The 23,351-nt window shown below is 39.9% G+C and overlaps 1 protein-coding gene across 2 annotated transcripts in view; it reads left to right on the top strand.

Moving 5' to 3' along the window:
- The window catches only part of ADARB2 (adenosine deaminase RNA specific B2 (inactive)), a 321,856-nt gene that overhangs the window by 251,037 nt on the left and 47,468 nt on the right, over nt 1–23,351 (top strand). For both annotated transcript variants that reach the window (XM_061996930.1, XM_061996931.1), the window contains one exon: nt 10,596–10,710. In XM_061996930.1, coding sequence (XP_061852914.1) covers nt 10,596–10,710 — 115 coding nt within the window. The remainder of the gene's footprint in view (nt 1–10,595; nt 10,711–23,351) is intronic.

Genomic DNA, 23,351 nt, shown 5'->3' with positions numbered 1-23,351 from the left:
GACATCTTGTGGAGCACAGCACACACAGTGCCCCTCCACAGTCTCCTGGCCTCATGCTCAGTATTCTCCTGGGCTCTTGCTTAAAGACAAGTCTACTGAGATGATGGATTTTGCCTGTGAGTGTTGTCACAGGGTTTAAGAAGGCTATTCCCAGGTTCTAGGTGTGGACACTTGGTTAGGAGTTTCTTGACTGGAGATGAAGAGGAGGGTGATGGAGAAATGATATTTGGTTGTAAGAGCATGAGCTAAAAGTAATGCTGAATTTTTAGCTTCAGATGCTGGTTCTTGGCAGATATAATACAGTGAAACTTTTCAGATCTCAGCAATGTTATGTTAATTGCTTCTGTTTGTCCAGTAAGAGACAGTAAGTCAGGGAGAGACTGTTTTTAGCCCTGGCCCCGGGTATGTTCCAGTCCCAAATGGCTGTATTGGGTGCCTGAGTGGCAATCATGATTCAGCCAAAACGACAGTTCTGCCTCTCCTGGCACAAAGCCACCATAAATGATGAGAACTGTCTCTACTAATTACACATTTGAGGAGTAGCCCAGAGAAAGGTGAGGTAACATGAAATGTAGATTGCCTTACCACCTCTCCCAGCCAAGGGAAAGGTTGTTAGCAAGGTTACAGACAGATTTCGAGAATCGTTACAGCAAATGACAGCAAAATCTTTAACAACAAGAAAGGAAAAATTCCAATGTCTGTATAGTAATTGCCACGCAGTGTATTATATGCCTTGCTCTGCAGTGATTCACAAAGTTGAATCGCACAGTGCCTTGCTGGGATCAGCAGTTCAGAATAGATTAAATTTGTTTTGGACACTGTCTGCACCCTGCTTTATCTAACAAAGCATATGTATGATGGGGAAAGCTCTTAACAGCGCAGTCCCTTAATGAGAACCATAAACACACAGGCGCAGGTTTTCAAAGTGATACTCAAGGGATTTGAGCAAGCACTGTTCTCTCCCTGCTTTGAACATTTACCCAAGAGCTGCTAGCTGGTTAGGCTTTGGGAAGAGAGTGGACCTCGAACAGTTGAGAGTATTGTATGTGACAAGGGTTTTGCCTCTGTTAGTTTCCAAAGGATATTCGTTTTAAGACACCTGAGAAAGATAAAGCGAGGAAACAGAAAACTGAGAGGACATTTCTGAGCTAAACCATTGATTTTATTAAAGAGAGACAGCTCATAATATGAATCTAAAACCTAGTTTTTTATAGAGATAGTAAAAGCCTTTTTACAGAGTTAGCCATTCCTAGGCACTGGTGGCTTTATAGAGCTTTTATCTAGTTAAAGAAAACCTATTCGTGCTAATTTAATATCTGTAGTGAACAACAGCTTGACATCTGAAGCTTGTCCTAAAGCAGGCAAAAGGCTGAAAAGCGAACACTACTTCATTGTTTTGAATTATTCAGCACTTGCAGCCAACCTTACGCGTGCCTCTGTAGGAAGAAGGCTTTTGGGTTAAGGATCAGAAAAAGAAGAGGAAAAAGGCAAACAACCAACCCCTCCTTTCTGGTGTTTGTTAGCAGGTGCAGTATTGACTTCAAGAATGATTCTGCGAAATTGGTATGGACATTCTTCGTTACCAGAGCGATAAATGCAGAGCTGTACTCAGAAGAAGCAAAGCTGGAAATTTAGCATGGCCTCCTTTAGGGAACAACTGTTCATGTTGGTGGAAAAACTTGTTTCCTCTAAATTCATTGAAATGGTGCTTATTGGAAGCATCTTTTTAAAGCAAGATGAATGCAGACTGCAATGAATCAACATCAAATAGAGGGGCTCATCTGTTAGCATTCTAACATTAACACACTAATGTGAATTTAAAGATTCTAATTAAACCTACATACAAAATGTCTTCCCAGTAAATAGAAAACAGTACTTTTTGGAGGAGCTGGGGCATTTCAGTTTGACAGCATTCCCTTTTTCAATAGTATGCTTATTTTGTGTGTTCTGTTTTCTTTCAATCACTCCAGAGGTTTCTGAAACAAATAAAAAGATGCATTATATTAAGCTTGATTTATTCCCTGTAGTCAAGGGATATATTGAGAAAACAGATCTTTTCTTTTTTTTCACTGAGCTTGTAGAATAAATTCCCATTGATCTTTGTCCTTCCTACTGCTGCTACAAATCTTGTTTGAGATATTGATTAATCTCATTTACAAACTCACATGATAGTAGTCATGTACAAATTCACATGATAGTAGTCATGTACAAATTCACAAGCTTTTCATCGTAGCAGAACTGACATCATAGCCATCAAATTTGTCCATCCATCCCCAGACGCGCCAATAAAACTTGTTCCCTGCCCCCTCCCCAAATTTTATATTTCTGAGAAAAAATTCAACATTTTAGGAAAAAGTTCTCTTGCTAGTCATGACTGAAAATCTCACTGAAGAGAATAAAACAAAGTTGGCTGTGAGACTAGTAAAAAAGTTTCAGATGCAGCAGAGGACTTTCTACTTGCCTTTAGCAATAAACATCACAAGTGAGAAGCCAACTGCTGCCTTTAATCGGTGCTGGAGCTGGATATATGAACAATTCATCAAAATCAAATAAAATTATTTTTAGCAGACCTCACATTCGTTAGAACAGGGTTGAATCTAAAACCTAAAGAAGGCCTTGGGATACCTCTCCCGGATAAAGGTGCTGAGATTCACCAAAGATGAATCTTAACTAACCCTCTCATTTCACCTTTGTCTCAATTTCTCCATGCATGCTTTATCCTCCCAACCCCAGCACAGGCAATGGCTATCAATTTCATAAGCCCTAGTTTACTGGGAAATCCAAAAGACAAAGGAGTGGGAGAAGAAATTTTCTCTTCTGACTCCCGTTCTGAGGTGTTTCAGGGCATCTTGTCATTCTTCTGTCTTCCATACAACAACTGTTTTCAAAGTCTACCTCATACAGCAGCCAGCACAGCGCTGATACTTAGTAAAGGATCACTAATCATAGAGTAATAGAATCATGGAATGGTAGGGTTGGAAGGGACGTTTAGAGATCATCTAGTCCAACCCCCCTGCAGAACCAGGTTCACCTAGGTCAGGTCGCATAGGAACATGTCCATGTGGGTCTTGAAGACCTCCAGGGAAGGAGCCTCCACAACCCCTCTGGGCAGCCTGTGCCAGGGCTCCCTCACCTGAACAGTGAAACAGTTTTTTCTTATATTTAAGTGGAACTTTTTGTGTTCCAGCTTCATCCCATTACCCCTTGTCCTGTTACTAGCTACTATAGAAAAAATGGATGTCCCAACCTCCTGACACAGACAACAACCAAATGAGCAGAGCAATCGGCTTCTAGATGGAGTGAGAGGAGGAGAGGGAAGTAGCCAGCAAATACTCACTTTGAGCCCAGGAGTCCATTGCACAGCCTGGACAAGTTGGCCAAGACAGACAGAGTCAGCTGAGCCACCGAGGAGCCTTCATGAATGCAGAGCAAATTCAAGATGTTTGATGATTACAGAAATAAGGAATTCACTGTCATAGCTCAGCATCATATGTAGCTAAAACATTGTAATAGGACTATGAACAGATGGGGAGGATGGTGAAAGAGATTCTTTTGACTGAATCAATAGGAGCAGTTGATCTTCCCCATCAATCTTGATAAGAAAAGCGTGAGGATATTCCGCATCAGAAGTGCATTATTGGAGTTTTCATTAGAGGCCCAGTGTGGGAATGTGTACCCAGCTGCTGCCTGTTCAGTACACAATCCCCTCTGAGCAGCACGAGTGAGAAGACCTCTCTGAATCAGGATGTACACAGGATATATGAACGCGGTCAGCTGAAATGAAAACATATAGCCAGACAAAATAAAACCACAGCCATCTAGGATAAAACAAAGCCCATATATGCTGGCCCTGAGGGATAAGCCAAAACCAGACATAATGATCAATACTGGAGGAGTTATGATCAGAAAGAAATAATTACTGCACATCTCAAGGAAAGAACTGCAATGAATTCCCTGGTAGTGCCCTGTTCTTTGAGTAATACTCTGTAAATGCCTCTGCATGCTGAAAGAAGGCAGAGTTATGAGGGACTGTGGAATACAGCCACCAGTCTGGCTGCAGAAGTCCTTGTCTGACCCTGCTTTGAGAGTCTTACCAGTGTCAGCGCCATTTTCCTCACAATTCCCATTATAGGTAGGTAAAAATTGTCCCCTTTTACCTCAAAAGAAAGATGATTCATGACAAAGCAAATGGTTCACACCGAGGCTGCCAGGAAGCAGGGTAAGGAACCCACTGCCCATGACCTGCTGCCCTTCTGCCTTCCACAGGTCACCCCTGTTTGTTCATCCCTCTAGGTCCTCACTCTGCCCTTTCCACCTTGCTAGAGGAGCTTCTGGTGTTAAATTGATGTTAGAAGACTGATGATGGAGGGCAGCTCATGACCCTCAACTATTTCTCTTCTCAAGGTTGCATCTTGAAGGTGATATAGTACCTGGGAAGAGCCTGACTAATTCATTGGCTCAAGGGTAAAATCATTTAGCGATGAATCTCCAACTAGCTACAGCAAACTTATTTACAAGCCTGAGAAAAAGTGTCTTGTGTAGCAATTTGCTACATACCCTGACCAGGAGCAGCACTTCAGGATTGATATTCTCTGTGCAGTGATTTCCTCCCCTCCCATTTAGACAGTGAAGGTTCTCTGCAGGAAATAATACAAACTCTTGCTGTCAACTGGTGCATGTTTCCCCCTCGGCCACTAAGAAGAACTAGGTGTGCATCTCCTTTTATCTGTGAAAAGAGCTGTGAACTTAATTCAACCTGCCTCCCATTCATCATGTTCAACATTTACCCCCCAAATGTCAGTAATTTTCTAGAAAATAAAGTACTTGGGAGACAGGAGAAACAGAGCCTATGGTGATATCTGTATAGTAGAATATTTTTTCCCATCCATATGCAAATCTAACCTTTTTGATATTTCAACCCTATAAACCCTAAGACAGGATTTCAATAGAAAATGTTTACTAAAGGCTTTCTCCTTTATAATCTATTGATTTTAATATCCTTACTACTCCTGTTGAATGTCAGTTTTACCCTGAAGACTCCCATTGCAAACTTGAACACATTTAATTATTTATACCATTTGAAATATTAGTGCTGAGAAATTACTAAAAGTTTTTGGTTCTATAGTGGTATGATCTAAAGTTTGATTTTCCTTTGTGAACAACACAAGTAATTTGATATGGTAATCAAAGACAGATGAATACTTCAGACAACACAGTGCAGTTCTAATAGTAATGACATCTATTTTTCATTTTTCCAGACTCCTTGTTTATGTTAAAATATAGCTCATTAAGTACTGCAGGATTTCAGAGTCTTTTTTCTCTGTGGAAAGTTTACTGTTAACTGTTTTCTTTCTTCAGCCAGGCAGCTGAACAAGTAACTGTTGCTTCCACCAGTGACAGGAGGCATTTAGGCAATGTACATGGTTTGTATGGAACCAAGACTTGCCCCTCAGTGTGAGCCTAGCAGTTTTGTTTGCTTTACTCATATCAGTCACTATATTAGTAAGACTGAGCAAAGTTTTGATCTCAAAGAAATTGTGAAACAAATATTGTTTGCACAGGAAAACCTAAGAGAGGACCCGTGAAAGCTCAGATTTTTATAGCAGGTGAACCAAACCAGGGTATTTGAAAGAAGCTCTGCACTTGGAAGGTCAGTTCTTCCCCAGAGTCACATTTCTTTCTCCCAAAACACACGCAAAGCTGGTGTGGTGAAGCTTACTCTGCCTTACCAGGGCATGGACATGGTTGAACTTGCATCCTTGCCAGTTGAGTCTTATCTGGAGCCAGGCATACTTCCACTGGTTTCAGTAGTGTTTTGCCTCAGAACTCAGTTTTCTGAGGAGGTTTAACATCCAAATACACATCTCTCTTAGGTTCTGAACTCAAACAGTGTTTAAGCATTTATTCTCTCCTGTATCTTTTGGTAAAAAAAATTAGAGTTCTGACTGTCTGTACCTGTTTATTTCCTTCTGCCCCAGCACCCTGTTCCAAGCTACCATTTCTCTGCTATTATGTGATCAGTGCAATTGCGTGCACCTCTATTAATTACATTGAATTTCTCTTTCACAAGGAAAGTTTCTGCTCTTCTTTTTCCCCTGAAATTTTTCCTTTATCTACTACCAACCAGATATTTGTCCAGAAGCTGCCAAGATGTATTTGGCTCTTGTATTTACCCCAGATGGAGACTTTTATTTTCACTCGTATCTGTCAGTAGGAACTGTGGAATCAGAGAACACAACTTTTCTCTGAGATTGGTTCCTTTTGTGTATGATTTTTAAGTCACTTCTGATGGCAGATAACGTAGTCTAGCCTGTATCTCAAAAACTCAGTCATGCTCACAATAGCCATCCATAGTTGGATTTTTGTGGTTTACATGGCATCAGGAATGATCATCTGGATATGTATATTTTAGTTTCCTAGGATTATTGTTTAATAGTAAAACAAGAAAACCTCTGGAATGAAATCTATGGTTCTAAACTGAGCAAGGCTAAATGTATCAACTCTTATCTCCACTATATCTGTCCTATATGCATTAGGTGTATTTATAACCAGTTTCATCTTTGTAAAAATATTGACATCTAGTCAAAAGACTATATAGGAAGAAATACTGTCACTGATTTCAGTGCACGTCAATGGATCAGGCCAAAGAGCTGTTTGATGTGTGTTAGAGAGGAAGACAGCACTCTACGCCTTTTGTAACTTACAGGTATAAGTCAGGAAACTAAGCCCATATGCAGCTTTGCCACTGGGACAGCTTTTAGGGGTGGATTATTCAAGGCCCTGCAGTTTTGCTGCATTGCATGCATCAGTCCTCAGGGTATCAAATCCTTTACAGGGCTGAGCAATACATCTATTCACTCATTATTTTTCTCCATCCTCAAAAACAGACTGCTTTTTTTCTTCCTTCCCATTGTACTTTGGAATATTAACTGGAAACTTGGGGCAATACAATAGATGGTAAATGGCCTCTCAGATTAAATGCTACGTTTTCTGGTTGTTTTTGCTGCATCATACATGTGTTCATGTATGCCATTCCTTTACTTCTCTTAACTTCACTGGCATTCATTTAGGCAATGAATTCAAGACAAAAAAATACCCGTCTGACTTATTTTAGCTAAGAGGCTTCACATTTAATGGATTTGCTGTTCTTTAATGTCCCAGGTCACTCCTTGAGATCAACAAATGCTGAATTCCTTATCGTCCCTAAATGTTATCTGAAGTCATGTCGTTATTTTGCCTTTAGTGAGTCTCTTTGCTCTCTGGCTTTGGAACCTATTGCCAAATGAAGTGAAGAAAGTTCTGACTGTGGGGATTTCTAAATCCAAAGTTGAAAGTTATTTGTTCTCTTTAGCATTTTTAAAATGATTCTTTTAGGAATTGTATGTGCCTCTAAGCTAATTAACTCTTAATGAGCACAAAATGCCCTGGGATGCAGATTTGGAGGGTATACTAGAAATGCAGGCATGGATTGGATTGCTGTACTGCAGAAGATGAAATTTATGATTTGATTTGGTTTTTAAATGATGAGAGTTTTTTCAATACTCTTCTTTCTTTCTTTCTTTCTTTCTTTCTTTCTTTCTTTCTTTCTAATCTAAATAAGACTGATCAGGTTTACAGTCCACCATATGGGACCCAGTTATATCAATCCTGCAAACACATTTTAGTTTTCCGTTATGGCTGAAGTCACTCTTCAGTAGGAAAAAACAAGTTTAGAAACAAACTTTCATATTATGAAAGACAGGCAGTGTTCCAGCACCAAGCACTTAGCCAGAGCATCAGGAAATCAGAACACCTGGCTGTGCCCAGCTCTGTGCTATTCCCCTGGACCAGTCCCTCACCCTGTTAGTGCCTTCACTCACTCATCTGTAAAGCAACTATAATTGCATTTATATCACAAGAGTGCCTTGATGCTTGACAAATGAGAATTGACCCAAAATTCATCCTTCAGAAGCACTGTATGAACAATACCTTGCTCACATGGTAGTTGTGGACAATTAGATTAGAGGAGGTATAAACACAGACAAAGTGAAATTCCATTTAGGAACTGTCAAACTGTTCCTGATAATTTTTCTTAGTTTTCATCTAATTCTAGTGTAGAGTCTTGCATGCATCTCCCAGAAAGGGTTTGTATGGCTCTTTCCTTCTTTTGCAGTGAGCCAGCATATTTTATTCCATGTTTTATTAAACTGTCTGTTTGGGCAAATGGTTTGTTCCCAGAGCAATACCTTGGAAAGATGCATTTAGTAAAACAAAGAAAAATTATTCTGTCAAAGAAATCCTAGATTCTATGTATTTGGGAAAATTGTAATCACTTATAAGGATTGTACATGGGAAAAATATTCCAATTTTTATGAAAAGGGAGATGTCTAATTGTTGCTATATTTTATTTAATTCAATTTTTTAAATATTTGCTATAATCATGTGTAAAAATTAAGCTGACTTTCTGCAACAAACTGTAGAAACATATGGTGAACAGCCTGCAGAGGCTCTCAGTGGCAGTGATATTACTGATAATACTTGTGAATTAGAATCTGCTTTCCTCTGAAAAATAGCTGTATATTCTCCCAATTTAAAACACTGTATTTTCACCAACATGTTTTCATCAGCATTAATAGTTTTAGGAGAAAAATAATGGATATAATCTATTGAAATACATTTCCTTACTTCTGCATCACTGTGGATCTTTCAGGGTCAGGAAGGATGAATAACACACTCAGCCTCTCCATGATATGTGCCATGAACCCACTTAAACAGACCAAATGAATTCAATGGGGTTGTTGTACCAGGACCTCACCCCAGGTGGCTTAGCCAACATCATAAGAAAAATTGGAATTGTTGTTTGGTCAAGCCACTTTTCACAACATAGATACAATCACTCAGGGTTAAACAAATTACAGGATGGCAGCTGGGCTCCTGTCAGCATCCCAGAGTAAGGTCTAACACCTAGGAACTGCTCCTAGAAGAATTTGTAGGTACATCTTAGTTTCACAAAAGAAGTCATTTGGCTAAAAAAAAAAATCATTTGGATTTGACTTTTTTATGTTCAGGCTTGCAAAGCACTTTAAGAACAAGTCATGCTCACAAACAGCGTTCCTCTGACTTATCTTTAATGTATGCTTGAAGGGCTCTGTGCCAAACAAAGTGCAGAGATTAAGTGAATTAAAAGATATTAAATGTTTCAGTAGGGAAACAGTCCAAGAAGTTGAGTTCTCAGGAGTGCTAGAGCTGATTTGGGTTCACATTCATAGAATCATAGAATGGTAGGGGTTAGAAGGGACTTCCAGAGATCATCTAGTCCAACCCCCCTGCAGAAGCAGGGTCACCTAGATCAGGTCACATAGGAACATGTCCAGGCAGGTCTTGAAGACCTCCAAGGAAGGAGACTCCACAACCTCTCTGGGCAGCCTGTGCCACTGCTCCCTCACCCTCCCAGTGAAATTGTTTTTTCTTATATTTAAGTGGAACTTTTTGTGTTCCATTTTCATCCCATCACCCCTTGTCCTGTTACTAGCTACTATAGAAAAAAGGGATGTCCCAACCTCCTGACACTCACCCTTTAGATATTTATAAATGTTAATACGATCACCCCTCAGTCTCCTCTAGACTAAACAGCCCCAGTTCCTGCAGCCTTTCCTCGTATGAAAGATGTTCCATTCCCCTGATCATCTTGGTGGCCCCTCACTGGGCTCTCTCCAGCACTTCCCTGTCTCTCTTTAGCCGTCCATAGGCAGTCTGCAGAATTCACTTTTTAGACCTTTTGCTCTGCTTGGCTTCAGTACCCAGCTTCCCAAGGCTCTCCCTGGTGACTGGACTCACCCAGACCTGGGGGTACATGACTACACAATATCTAGAGCCCAGTTCATGAGAAAAGCGGACCTTTAAACAAAGATGCTGTGCTAAGGAGGAGACTGGACAGATCTATTCCTCAGCATTACTGCACTCCACTGAACTTGTGCAAGCAACATCTTTAGTAGGATGTGCAATCAGAGGTTCCCCTTCCCTTCCTCCCAGTGGTTGTCAGGATAGAGGCAAGACTGACCATGGTACTCTTCTGATAGCATTGAACATAGCTCAGTTTCCTGAGCTGATCATTTTATCTGAGTGGCTGTGAGCAATTAAAAACTCACCTTGAATGCAGAAACAGGTGATGTCTCTCTATAACTCATGCCTCAGCTCATCTCCCAGGTTTCAGAGGGCTAACAGAAATTTTCAGTGGGCTCATGGAAATGTGTGATTTGTTGACACACGTCTGCCTCTTCAGCTCACTACAATAAAAAGCTTTAAGGACCAACGAATTTCTTGTGAACTAATCCTGGATCAACGTCTATGAGGCTGAAAAAAGTAATCCTTGAAATCTTCTCCCTTTGCCACTAATCCTAGTCCGCAAGGGTCTCTAGCTTTAATTCAGTTAATTTGGCCACTACTGAGCGTGGATGTGGGTAGTCGACAGAGATGCTCCTTTTATCTTTGCTTGGATAGGTGGTGTCTAATTCTAAAAGAGACCACTCCGCAGTTGACAACCGGTGATTAATCTGCAGACACGCCCAGGTGCCTCAATCAAAGAAGTGAAAAAATTCTTTCTGACTGTCTTTCAGGATTTTGCCGACTCCGTATACCAAATGGTTGCACAGAAGTTCCAGGAGCTGACAGACAATTTCACTTCCATGCATGCCCGCCACAAAACTCTTGCAGGCATTGTGATGACCAAAGGTAAGATATCCTCTCATTTCTTTTCCTCTGGCATTTTTCATGACTAAGTAATACATTATTTATTTGGTCTACAGTATTGAAGGTTGCCTTTACTCCCACACAGAAAAAATAAATAGTAATGAAGTGAAAAAAGACATTAAATATTTACACTTCAAGTAAGTTCACACAAAATATTGGCAACATAGGTGAAGATTTATTCATAAATATGTCCCTACGTTGCTTTGTTTACAGGACAAAACACAGACCTCTCTGAATTTGCATTTCCTAACAGATGAAGTTTTTCAGTTATCAATAAAAAGCATTCTTTATTAATTGCTTTTTTAGATCTGGAATACCCAGTTCTTGTTGTACAAGGTTACCGTAAACCTCATTTTAGACTGACAACAAAAACAAATCTCAGCTCATTTCCTTTCTAATCAAAATGAATAAACTTAGATAATGTAGTTTTAATTCTGCTCTACTCTAACCATGGAAAGTACTTATCAGCAAGGCTAAAACGTGACGTTCAATCATATGAAGACTTAACTGTTGGACACATACTACACAGAAATCTTTACCCCTTTGATGAAACTACTGCATAGACAATCTTTCTTTTTTCATGAGCATACCTCAACTGGCAGACCTCAGTATTTATGAGGATGTCAGTTGTGGAGATGCTGTCATAAACTTAATTCTCCCTCAGACACATGGAGCAGTGGATTAAGTGTAGAAATGGGAGGATAAGCTCAGAGGGGAAAGGCATGTATAATTCATCCAGGCTTGTCTTACTCTTTCCTTTCAACAATTACATTAGCTAGATTCAGTAGGGACAGTTGGAAAAATTGCAAGGTAGCAGGGTGGAGACCTATCTGCTGGATCTTTTCCAACCACAGAACTTAAATACAACTAAGAGTTCTGTGCAGAGTAACATTCTCCTACTTTCTGATGTGAAACGAGCAAGCAGTCCTCTCCTGAAGTAATGAAGTTGACTTAAAAGTCTTTTAGAGCTCTGTTTGAAACTGAACTACTCCTCAGCTAAATTTGCTTAATCTGTTTTGGTTAGTTATCTTTCATATTACTTTAGGATCTGGAATAATGGATGAGTTTTCCATTTTTTAAGTGCTGCACAGATACAGTCTTGTACACAAAATATAGTTTCTAAATCCTGTAGACCACTGGAGACATAATCAGTACCAAGAATAACAAAAGTGAGAGTGTGCTTGACTTTGGGAAAGATTCACACTAGACCCAGCATACCAACTGCCTTGTCATAGTCAGATTTCTTGTCTGTGGCACTCATAAGATTTAAACAAAGAGCTGTAATTTATTTAAAAGAGCTCTTTTCAAGCAGGAATATGAGGAAGAATGTTTAAATATGCCTTTTATGAGAAACTGAGTTACTGGAGCCAAGAATTGTTGTTTTAATCACTTTATGAGGGGAAGCTGTACCCAGTTCAGTGTCCCTGTCCACTTTTCTTACACTCAGTGTACATTTTATCAGTAAGAATTTCATCCCATTCTACCTTTCCAAGGTACTACTTCCTACATTCTTTAGTCTAGGCTTCAACTTGCTTTAAAAAGTGTAATGGAGCCAGTGCAGCCTCATGACTAATGAAGCAGTTTAAAACCCCACACTATACTTCTGGAGAGAGTCCAGTGCAGGGCCACCATGATGATGAGAGGATTGGAACATCTTTCTTACAATGGAAGGCTGCAGGAAATGGGGCTGTTTAGTCTGGATAAGAAGAGACCAAGGGAGGATCTCATTAATATTTACAAATATGGATGTCAGGAGGTTGGGTTATCACTTTTTCTGTTGTAACCAGTGACAGGACAAGGAGTAAGGGAAAGAAACTGGAACACAAAAAGTTCCATTTAAACATAAGGAAAAACTATTACACTGTTGAGGTGAGGGAACCCTGGCACAGGCTGCCCAGGGAGGGTTGTGGAGTCTCCTTCTCTGGAGGTCTTTAAAACCACCTGGAAATGTTCCTGTGTGACCTAATCTAGGTGGACCTGCTTTAGCAGGAAGGTTGGACTAGGTAATTTCTAAAGGTCCCTTACAATCCCTACCATTCTGTGATTTTGTGATATGGGAAGAGAAGTCATCTAAAGGAATCATGATTTCCAAAATTGTGGCTGCTGAGTGCACGCAGTGCCGACAAATGGAAGCAGCACATCCAGGCTCCTGCTAGCCTTGCTGGGCAGTTAGGACTGTAGTCTGTGTCTATTCTTAGGGGAAGAGGTGAAATTGTCCTTCTGAGGGGGGTTTTTTATGAGCTCTATGACCTTAGTGGTATTTTACATATTTGCATTTCATATTTCACCTTAGTCATCACTAAGACAAAGTCTAATTTTGTTTATGTTCACAAACCATTTCCCTGAAGGCTTCTTTTATAATTCTCAATTCCCTTTTTTTAATTCCTTCCGTCTGTCAGCCATCCAACTTGTCAATATCTTACTGGTTTTGTGGAGCCTAGAAAAGAAACACAGATATGAAGTGGTTCACAGAAGATGTAAAGCTAGAAACATCCTTATATTGGTACATTTCCCAGGAAGATTTGAGTTCTTTCCATAACAAGAATGTCTGCCAACAGTGGCAAGACAAATAAATTGTCATTTGTGCCATTATTTTCCATACTAAAGTTGTAGATTTGTGGTCTACTCCCCATCGTCATTCCCAGAAGTAGCAAAGACCTTGACAAAATCTGTTGAAAGTTGTCACAGACAGATTTTATATGCCAAACACTCAAATTAGTACCAATTTCCTGTGTTTTTAACATAAAATTTGACAGAAAAACCTTTAGATCTCTGCAAACAATTTACTACTGACAGCAACAAAAGCAAATCTGGGAATGTCTTGTTGCATTTGGTACCATACACCCTATAGCAGACAAAAATTAATTTGTTTTTACCTTCATTTCAGTTTAATGTCATCCAGACTAGGAACAGATTTTTCTGTGCTTGTACAGTTTTCAGACAAAGCTGGTAAAAAGTACAGTGTGATTCTGTGATAACTGCTCTTAAGATAATACAAAGTCTCCACAGATGAAACAGAAGTGTGCTAGATTGGTTTTCTTTTCCTGAACTCTGACATTTTTTTTCTGCCATTTTAGTTTCCCAGGGAAACCAAAGAGAGTTACATTTGGGCAATGGAATTGACTTATGCTGTAGCACCCAGGGCAAATTTCAAGATATGAGAAAGAAAGAAAACGTAGAAAATTATGTTATTGACTGACTTTGAATGTTCCACAATAAGAAATTACTAGTCAGAAGAACAGGCAGTCTAATGTATTTAGTTATACTTTGCTCTGAATTGTGATGAAAAGTGAAAATCTTGATGCAAATTTTTTAACGTAAATTTTCAAAACACCTGATTGGTAGACATCAAGATAACCTCAAAAAAATCTGCCTAGATAGAAGCAAATTATCACTCTAGATATATGATGTAACTGAATTAAAGCTAGAGACTCTTGCTGACTAGGATATATGATGTTTATATGATGCTATCTCATGTAACATGACTGTGCTCAGCAGTGCCACTACAAGGAAAGAAGGAGGGAAAGACTTTTGGATTTATGGCATCTGGCTTGCCAAGCAAATGTGAACTATCACTATCTCAATCTATGGATCTTCTTGCCTTCCTAACTATTTTTTCTCAGTCCCATGAGAGGGGAGTGAGTGAGAAGCTGTGTGGGTGTTTGGCTATCAGCCAGGAGCAACCAGTATTTCATTTCAGGGTGTGCTATAACCATAGCTGGACATACTGTTTCTTGCTGTCCCAGATTAAGGCAACCTATCAGCTCCCCCTCTTCCTATGTGTCCCTGTCTCTCAGGTGCAACTTGAACAACGTATTTTGACCCACTGGTCTTTTGTACCTTTTTATTGAAAAGTTTACAGGGAGAAAGGAATTATTATTATTATTATTATTATTATTATTAGGCCAGTGGATACAGTTGGGGGGGAAAAAAAAAAAAAACAAGAGCAAGAAAACACATCTTTTCTAACACCAGGCAACAAGCATGAAACCACAGCACTCTCAGGTGCTTCCATCCCTGATGCAAGGAGTCACAGATTGTCAGATGACAGGAGGCTGAGGAACCACTGGTGAGAAAGCAGCAAAGGGCTCGGTAAAGAACATGGTCTCCCCAATAGGTCAGCAGACAGAGTGGCCAGCTTTACTGCTGCACAGGTCACTGAGGAGAGAGCACTGACAGTGCTGCCTGTCCTCTGAGTGGGAGGCAGGAAAGCCCAAGGCAGGGCAGTGTGGGGTGGGATGTAGAGATGTGAGCTGTGCAACAGCTGCTGTGATCTCAAGACTGGCAGCATTTACGCTGTTTATTTACACTGTAGGGAGAGATTGCCTTTGCCAGCTCTGAATAGATACGGACATACATTTCTACCTGAAGTCACTGGACACAGTAAAGAATTCCTGTCAGTCAGTGAAGAGATGATCTATTATTGCTGAGGTCCTCTTTGCAAAAAAAACCCGCCCATATTCATTACAGACAAAATTAGACTGCTATTTAAACACTATTTTCCCATTTGTGCTTGACAAATCTTAGCAGTTTAAATACTGATAGGAACTTTTTGTCATACTTTCTGTTAAAAATGAAGCATTAGGAAAGTTCAGTCCTTTTCACGGGAGCCTGGCATTCATAGGAAAAAGGTTATGAGTTGATTTCTCTCTTCAATTTTCTCTCCTCTTCTATAGTTTATTTTTTTTTTACATTGACAATCATTTTGATGTTAAGAGCAAAATAGGAGGTCTTCTCAGTTATCTTGTATGAAATAAAGATGAACTGGACAAAAGAGCCCTAAATAGCACTTTCATGCTGTGATAAAAGATGGGAAATTATCATTTGTATCCCAGGGAATGAATCTTAATCATTGCTAAGTGGAATAACAGAAAAAAAATAAACTTGACGATATGTCTCCGTGGATCTTTACAGTCCTGTTAAGACTCATAAAACCTGACATCTAAGTACAATTAGGAATATTGATGGCCAATTGATTTCTGATCCTTAGTTTAAAGAGGAAAATTATTAAGTAGTAAAATACAGTAGAAAATCCAAGCCCAATGTAGAGTAACAGTCTGCTCCATTCCAGGTTGGATTTAAGTAAACAAGCCAATTAGAGAAACTCAGTAATTTACAGAATAGTATCCAGAGCAGAACACTTCAAGAAGAGAGTCACAGGAGCATTTAGGCACAAGAGTCATTTAGGCTCGTGGGTCCCCCATAGTTAGATGGATGATAAGAGCCTGGTCCCAGTGAAAGTGTTTCAGTCAGACTTAAACTCCCAAAATCAAAACTGAATGCCCAAACTACTGGCATGCTTTTGAAAATCTTATGAGATCATCTTCTGTTGCCTGATACCTTTAAGGATGCAGCACGCGATCATTTGACCTTGTTGGAAATGTTATCCACTTTCTCCAGATGTCCAGGCTATTACATCACCACTAGATGACAGGTTTTCTCAAAATATTTTAAAATAGGTAAACAGATACATAGTTAGAAAACACATATATTACTTTCTCATAAATCCTTTTTTCCTCTGGTTATAAACTTTAAACCAATAATCTTCAGGTTGTTTCTAAATAATACTCAACTCAATAAGAGCATCTTTTTTCCACAGCTGCAACTCTACTCCTGGATTTTGTAACATGAACCTATATGGGGTAAACTAGGATTCTTGCAGCTCAGCAGATTTAGACTTACAAATTCCAGCTCAAAGTCTGTCAGCGGTTTTGCAGTTAAAACTGTGGCTCCACCAGGTTCATCACTTCTTTTATGTTCCTGCAAGCAGTCCCCTCTACAAGCATAACACTGGGTGTTTCTTCATCCTTTCTGTTAAATGAGTGCTAAGGAACAGAAAGTAGTTGAAGATACATCACATTACATTTATTACATAGAAATAGAAAATATAGATGGGACATGGCCTTGTAGCTTTACACAGAGTGGGGAAAAATAAATTCAAGGTCATCCTCCAGGCCAGATTATATATTTCACACTAAACAAGGTAAAATTCCTACACCAGCTAGTAGGTTGCTTTTGGAGGTGTGCACCCCAAACAGCAGATCACACCACCTCTCTTTGCTGTTATTGTCAAACCTAATTCTGTCCTCTTAGCTGTTTGGTAGCAAAGGTTCAGCGAGAAGAGGGGAAAATCATACTGGCAGTTTTAGTCACTCTCATGGAAGAATGATCCAACTTGGGAAGGAATCAAGCCCCCATTTTAAACCTACTGCACAAGCTGTAGGCATCTGCAGCACATCTTATTGATACCTTCTGGTCAGCTCTTGCAGCAAACCTCTTCTTGCCCACTGTGCCCATTGGTTGTTCTGGTTTCCATTTCAGAGCAGCTAACTCTTATCAGACACACTTTTATCTCAGACCATTTACTGTCTCTGGACTTTTGTTCCTGACTGTTTAAAGAATATTTCTGATTTAAATAGTAACTGACTCTTCTCAAAACCTGGGTGCAAGTGAAGCCCTGGCTCTTTGTCACATATAATTGCATTGGCCACAAGGATGGGTGAATAGTTAACAAGGAGACAGAAAGTTCAGACTTTCATTCTGCTCTGTGATAAGCCAAACTGGAAATTGGCCCAATCTCAATGCAAAGAGTGCATCTCATCCTAAATACAGAATTTTCTTGGGTCAATAAAGGCTTAGTGATGATCAGTCATAGCTTTTACTTTACTGCCATAGTAAAATACATAAGAAGACTTCTTAAATTCAAGTACAGTTGAGAGAAAAGTTCCTCCAATGCTTATCTGCCAAAATCCATATTCATCCTTTCTCATTGCAATTAAGGATGTTACTTAGCATAGAAAACTGACAATATACTTAATGCTCAGATATCAATGGTGCAACATTTACTAGAGAAACACAGATATCTGCACTGAGGACCTGACAGAAAAAGTGTAATTTAGTCCTATTTTTAAATTATCTGTAATCCCTTACACAGTTCTGTTCCTGAGGAGAAAAACAGTGTTCAAACTCACAGGAAAGGAAAGGACCTATGATTCTATGATTCTATGACCTTCGAATAACATTGATTAGATTTAGAAAAATCCTCTTGAATTTAGTATGGGGACAAAGCATGCAAGGGCCTCAACTGACTGTCCCTTCTCTCCCTCCAGATTTCCAAAGCCCACACTGAGGAAAGGAAGTGAAAGCAAAGGGCACTGGTGCTTGCAAGCACAGCACTGCCACCTTCCTCAAAGCTGATGGGATTTCGTTCTTTCCCTTCACTAAGGCGAGGAGAGAAATGGATCATAGAAATTAGAACTGGGAAAGACCGCCAAGTCATCCCATCCACTTTCCCACAAGCACAAGATTGTTCCCTGTGGTGCTTTCCCAAGTGATTTTTCGAGTCTAGATTCAAATAAATCAGTTAGCTGGGGCTTTCAACACTACCTTGGGAAACCATTCAGTTTCCCAACAATGAGTCTCATTGTTAATAATTCTCACTAGTTATTCAACTTTTTATTTTCTGTGATTTCATCCCAGGACCTCAGTTGTATTGGTCTAAGTTCAGTACCCGCTTTTCTGCTTGGAGTTTTCACCCTTCAGATACTTAGAAGTATTTACACCATCTCCATAGGTGTTGGTTACCACAGGTTTACATATTTAAGTTTTGCACTCTTTCCTGCTGGGTCACTGTCCTCTGCAGCCCTCAGCAGTTTTGTCCCCGTTTTCTGGTTCACCTCCAGTTTGGCAACCTCTTCTCCATTCATTGCTGGGATGGGAAATCCTCTTGATTCCACTCCTCTTGAAACCTTAGAAAAGAGGTGGTGTAGATACATCACCAAGTAACAGGGCAAGTGGCTCGATGGACCTGGGTGAACACATTCCTCATTTTAACCTAGAATCACAGAATCGTTTTGGTTGGAAAAGACCTTTAAGATTATACAGTCCAACCGCTGACTTCATACTAAACCATGTCCCTCGGCACCTCATCTACACAGCTTTTAAATATCTCCAGGGATGGTGACTCCACCACCTCACTGGGCAGCCTGTTCCAATGTCTAACTCTCTCAGTGAAAAAGTTCTTCATAATATCCTATCTAAATCTCCTCTGGTGCAACTTAAGGCCATAGACCTACCCCTGTGCATGTATTAATAAACACAGATGATGGTTTCAACTCCTTTTGCAGAGAAATGTCCTTTTCCTGCTTTTTTTCAGGAACGAGATGGGGAGAGGAGCTCTTTGCCTCTGTTGCAGAAGTGTTTTGGATGTGATATTGTCCACTCCCCAGGTGGCAAGCACAGCCTGAAACCTGGCAATGCAGGGCCCCACAGAACTCTACACAGGCTCAGGGACCTGCCTGGGGACAGTAGATTGCAGGACTATACCAACGACATGTCTCCCCAGGGAGCTTTTCCAGCACCACTGCCCTTTCATGTGGTAACCATCTCGTGTTACAAAATTAAAGCTGTTCTAAGGACATGGTAGAGCTGCCAGGGAAGAAGATAACAGGAAATAATGCAAGACCTGTCAGTGCTATGTAGTAGCAAGAAATTATCCTTTCCTAACAAACCTGAAATGGAAACCTGAATATATTCTGCTACAAGTAAAGGATATTAAAGAAAAAAACTCTCCTCTGTGATCAGAGCTTTATTAAGCTGACTTGAAAATGATTCCAAATACACTTTCTTGCAGATAACAATAGACAATCCTTTTGACTGATTTGTTAAAAAAAAAGGTAAAGAACACAAAATTATTGCTTATCAGTGAGAGAAGTAGCACCATTTAAAATAACATGAAATTGTACGCCATGAATTATTCAGGACTGATGTTACATTATCATTACTTCAGGCTTTCGTTTTTCCCACATAGGACTTTGTGTCAGTTGTTTGAAGCCCAGTAAAAGAGGTGTGTTTTTTTAATTAATCAAACCTGAATTTTTCTGATTATTTTTTCCAAACATGAAACGAATATATTCCAAGCACTGAGTTATCTTTATGGTGTCCTGTTGAGAAAGAAGACAGATTTCATTACCACTAGCAGGGTCTAAAACATGCAGCGACATAGACTCTTGCCCACCAACTTGTGTTTATGTGTTGTGCCAGCTGCCAAGAAGCCAAAGTGTGATCCCAGCTGTATTCTGGCATTAGCAGTTGTAAACTCCGTCGTGCTCAACGTGAATTAAGCTGACAGAGTTTCACAGAAGTTCCCTGATATGCACCCGGTGTGATTCAGTTTTCTGATTGCGTGTAACAGTCAACACCTTTTGCAATTACCTAGTGATTTTGATTATCCTCTTCCAACATGTAAATATGCAGGACTACAAGTTCTGTACTATGGAAGGTCTTGATGATCATGGTACGCTAGAAGTGTGAGTAAGTCTATTAAAGTCAGTGGAAACATTGATTAGAGTAGCCAAAACTTTCTGGTTTTATTGGTAGAGCTGTGTCTCGAAGCAGATGAGTGTAAACAGTTTGAGTTTACAGCCATGACTGACTTATAACTGTAGTCCGTAAGATTTCAGACAATTCTCCATATCCAGCTTATCTGCTGAGCAAACCTTTCATATATTTTCTTGCTTACTATCTCCTCTGTCAGCATCTTTCTCAATCATTTCTGTTGCAACCTCTGTGGCTGCAAGACTGATGTTCAGAGAGATCATACACAGAAGACAGTTTAATGTGCGTAATAGCCCAGCTTGAGGCAATATGATCATCCATTAATATATTGACATTAAGATGAACAATTATCCTTAATTGTTGTGGGGGAAAAAATAGACATTTAAACATCAGGAAAAAAAAATTAGAAAACATTAGATTGCTCTGCTTGCCATCTTAGAGTTTGGGGAGTTTTAATTTGCACATGGTATTTGGTTACTTTTAATAAGAGAAATCTTATCACAAGCATCTGTCTACAGTGTAGAAGGCTATGCTTCTGCTGGCTGTTTACAGATCTTCAGAGTTCACGAGAAGAAGCCGACAACACTGAGGTATTATACAGACTGTCCAAAAGCAGATCTCTAAAACGGCCCAGATGAATCGTCTCCTGGGAAATTTCTTCTCCTTGAATTATAAAGAGAGTTTACAGCAATTAGCTCAGCTAAAGGCATCTGAACTCTAGTTATCCAGAACAGCTGATATAAATCCCACCGCTGCCGTCAGAAACTGAAAATGGCTTATAATAAAACCCATTTTCTTTTCCATGACCTAGCTATAACGTGAAAGTCTGGACATTGACAGGGTTGAGGTTCCCCTTGCCTACCAGATCCCAGGACAAGGCTCAAGCTTTCAACAGAGCACCAGAAAGACTTATTTCTTCAACAGATTATTAGACTGTATCTATGATCAAAGACAGTGTGTCATTATGGGTACAGTTTTGTTCTTTAACACAACTAATTAATTGGCAGAATATTTGAAAATAAAATATGGCAAATTCCCTTTCTGCTCTCCTGGCTGTCCCCATCAACACAGCTTTAGCTGGGACTCAGTCAGTATGCTGACACAGCTCCCCAATTTCCTTTCCCCTGCTCCATTTCCTTTTCAAATTGAAAACTATTAGGAGTCTTTAGGCAAATAATAGAAACCTAATGCAGGTGCCTGTTATAAATCGTTCACTAGTTACTTTTAACCTAACATCTCCTCAAACATTACTTCACAGAAAGCATCGAGGGAATGAAATGCCTCATGAACTCTGACAATCAGTGGGTCAGGAGTTAAGGTCATAATAATGTAGCCCATTTCTTCTTGTTTGTCAAATGACCTGAGCACAGTTAGATGCCTGGGTCTTTCATCTGAGACCAGCTCCCTTCAAGTAAGAACATGAGTCTTGTCAAGAGCAGATGTCATCTAGGATCATATCCTCTGTACACACCTAAGCAGTGAACATACAGCAGGACAGGGAATGTGGTCCCAAGTTAGTACTAGTTTAGAATTTTATCACACTTGCTATTGCATTCCAAGGCACATTTTGATGATGCACTCAGTCTAGATCTTCCTCATGTCTGAAGTGAAATTAATCAATGTTTAGGAGGTGGTTTGAGATTTGTAAAAAGAAATCACTTGAGAAATTTGAAGCATTCTGCAGGCAAAATAAAATAGGAAGTGAACATTAATAGCAAGAGTTAGTAATTACTGTTTTTTATGCAAAACAGACAAATGTTCAGAAGTGCCTATTAATTCTGAATCACTGAAGCAAGTATCTAGGCGCAAGACTTGGAAATGCTGCCTAAAATGCCAATGTGATCAGTCAGTGTTAAAATTTGCCTTCATCAACTAAGTATCATGTGTCTTATTCTCAGAGACAAATTCCTTCTATGTTCACTGGAAATAATATCAAGTATTTCACTGGGGATAAACCTCCAGTTCTTATGTATGTACAAAACAAGGCATGCAAGAGGACAACCTGTTAACATATATGCTTCTAAACACATTGGGCAACTGTCAGGTTGTTGGAAGTATTTCTTGTCATGCTGGGTGCCCTCACGTGCAGCACTGAATCAGACTACACTGGTTGCAGATTACTTTCCCCGTTTGGCTCCCCAGTGAGGTGTAAATATTTCAGAGCTAATGCATAAGTCATGTACACCTGTGTTTCTGAGTGCCATAGTAGTGAGACATAACTCTTGGGTATTTGTGAACATGGAGGCATGTGGATTATTTTCTGTCATTGCAAATGGAAAATGCATGGGGATTTTTAATATTTAGCACTTATAGTAGTTTTTCAAACTCTTGGAAACCATTGCCTCCAGCCCCAGGCAACATCTAAGTGGTGCTCTGCAAACACATGCACCTTGCCAGGACTGAGAGACACCCCAGGCTGTGTTCACACATAGCTACCTACTGGGGCCCCATGTCACTGAAAGCCAACATACGGTGTTAATTCACCCAAAAATTAACACTGAGCATACTCACTACTACTGCGTGAGTGGACATTGTGATGGCAAACAACATCAGAGAGATTCATACTATTGCTGCACCAGTAAGTGTTGGTTGCCTTTCTGTTTCATTTAAGAATAAACACAGACCTCACAGAAAGTCCTGGGTGAATTAATCATCTTATACTGGAACGGAGAAAGAGTTAAGCTTATTTATGAATAAAATGTTTGAAATAATAAAAGGCATCCCACTGTGCACTGGACTGATTGGGAGAGGAGAGTAAGGTGATCTCCTAGAGATCAGGAGAGCAGGATGGCTTCCCCAGATGGTTTGCTCTGTATTTGCAGAGCCTGGGGCTTTGACTGCAAGGTGAAGGGGGAGATGGGAAGGAACATTGGGGATATGCTAATGTAAGGAGAAGGAAGCAGCTGGTCTCACTGCCCTGAGAAGGAGTATTGACAGAGGTCCTTGGGTACAAGCAGAGGCTCATGGGTTTCTGAGCAAGGGAATTGCTTCCTGGTGTACTTCTGCTGCTCTGAGGTAAATAAGACTGTCTACATAGGCAATAAATAAAACAGAACAACAACAACAAAAAAATCTCATCATGGACTTTCCAACCAAGGAAAATATAGTTCCGGAAAATATACCCTACTTTTTGAGGTGCTGAGTGGGACTCAAAAACCTATGTTTCAGGCAGTGCCTCACAAAATGTTTGGTGTAGTCCATGTGAAAAACACAGTTACCTAGATAGATGAGTGTCTGATCTAAGATACCTATTATCTTTCTCATAAAAGTAGTGAATCTGAGGCAAA

The sequence above is a fragment of the Colius striatus genome, chromosome 5, assembly GCF_028858725.1.
Source record: "Colius striatus isolate bColStr4 chromosome 5, bColStr4.1.hap1, whole genome shotgun sequence".
Taxonomy (NCBI): domain Eukaryota; kingdom Metazoa; phylum Chordata; class Aves; order Coliiformes; family Coliidae; genus Colius; species Colius striatus.
This window is presented reverse-complemented; position numbering and strand designations above follow the sequence as displayed.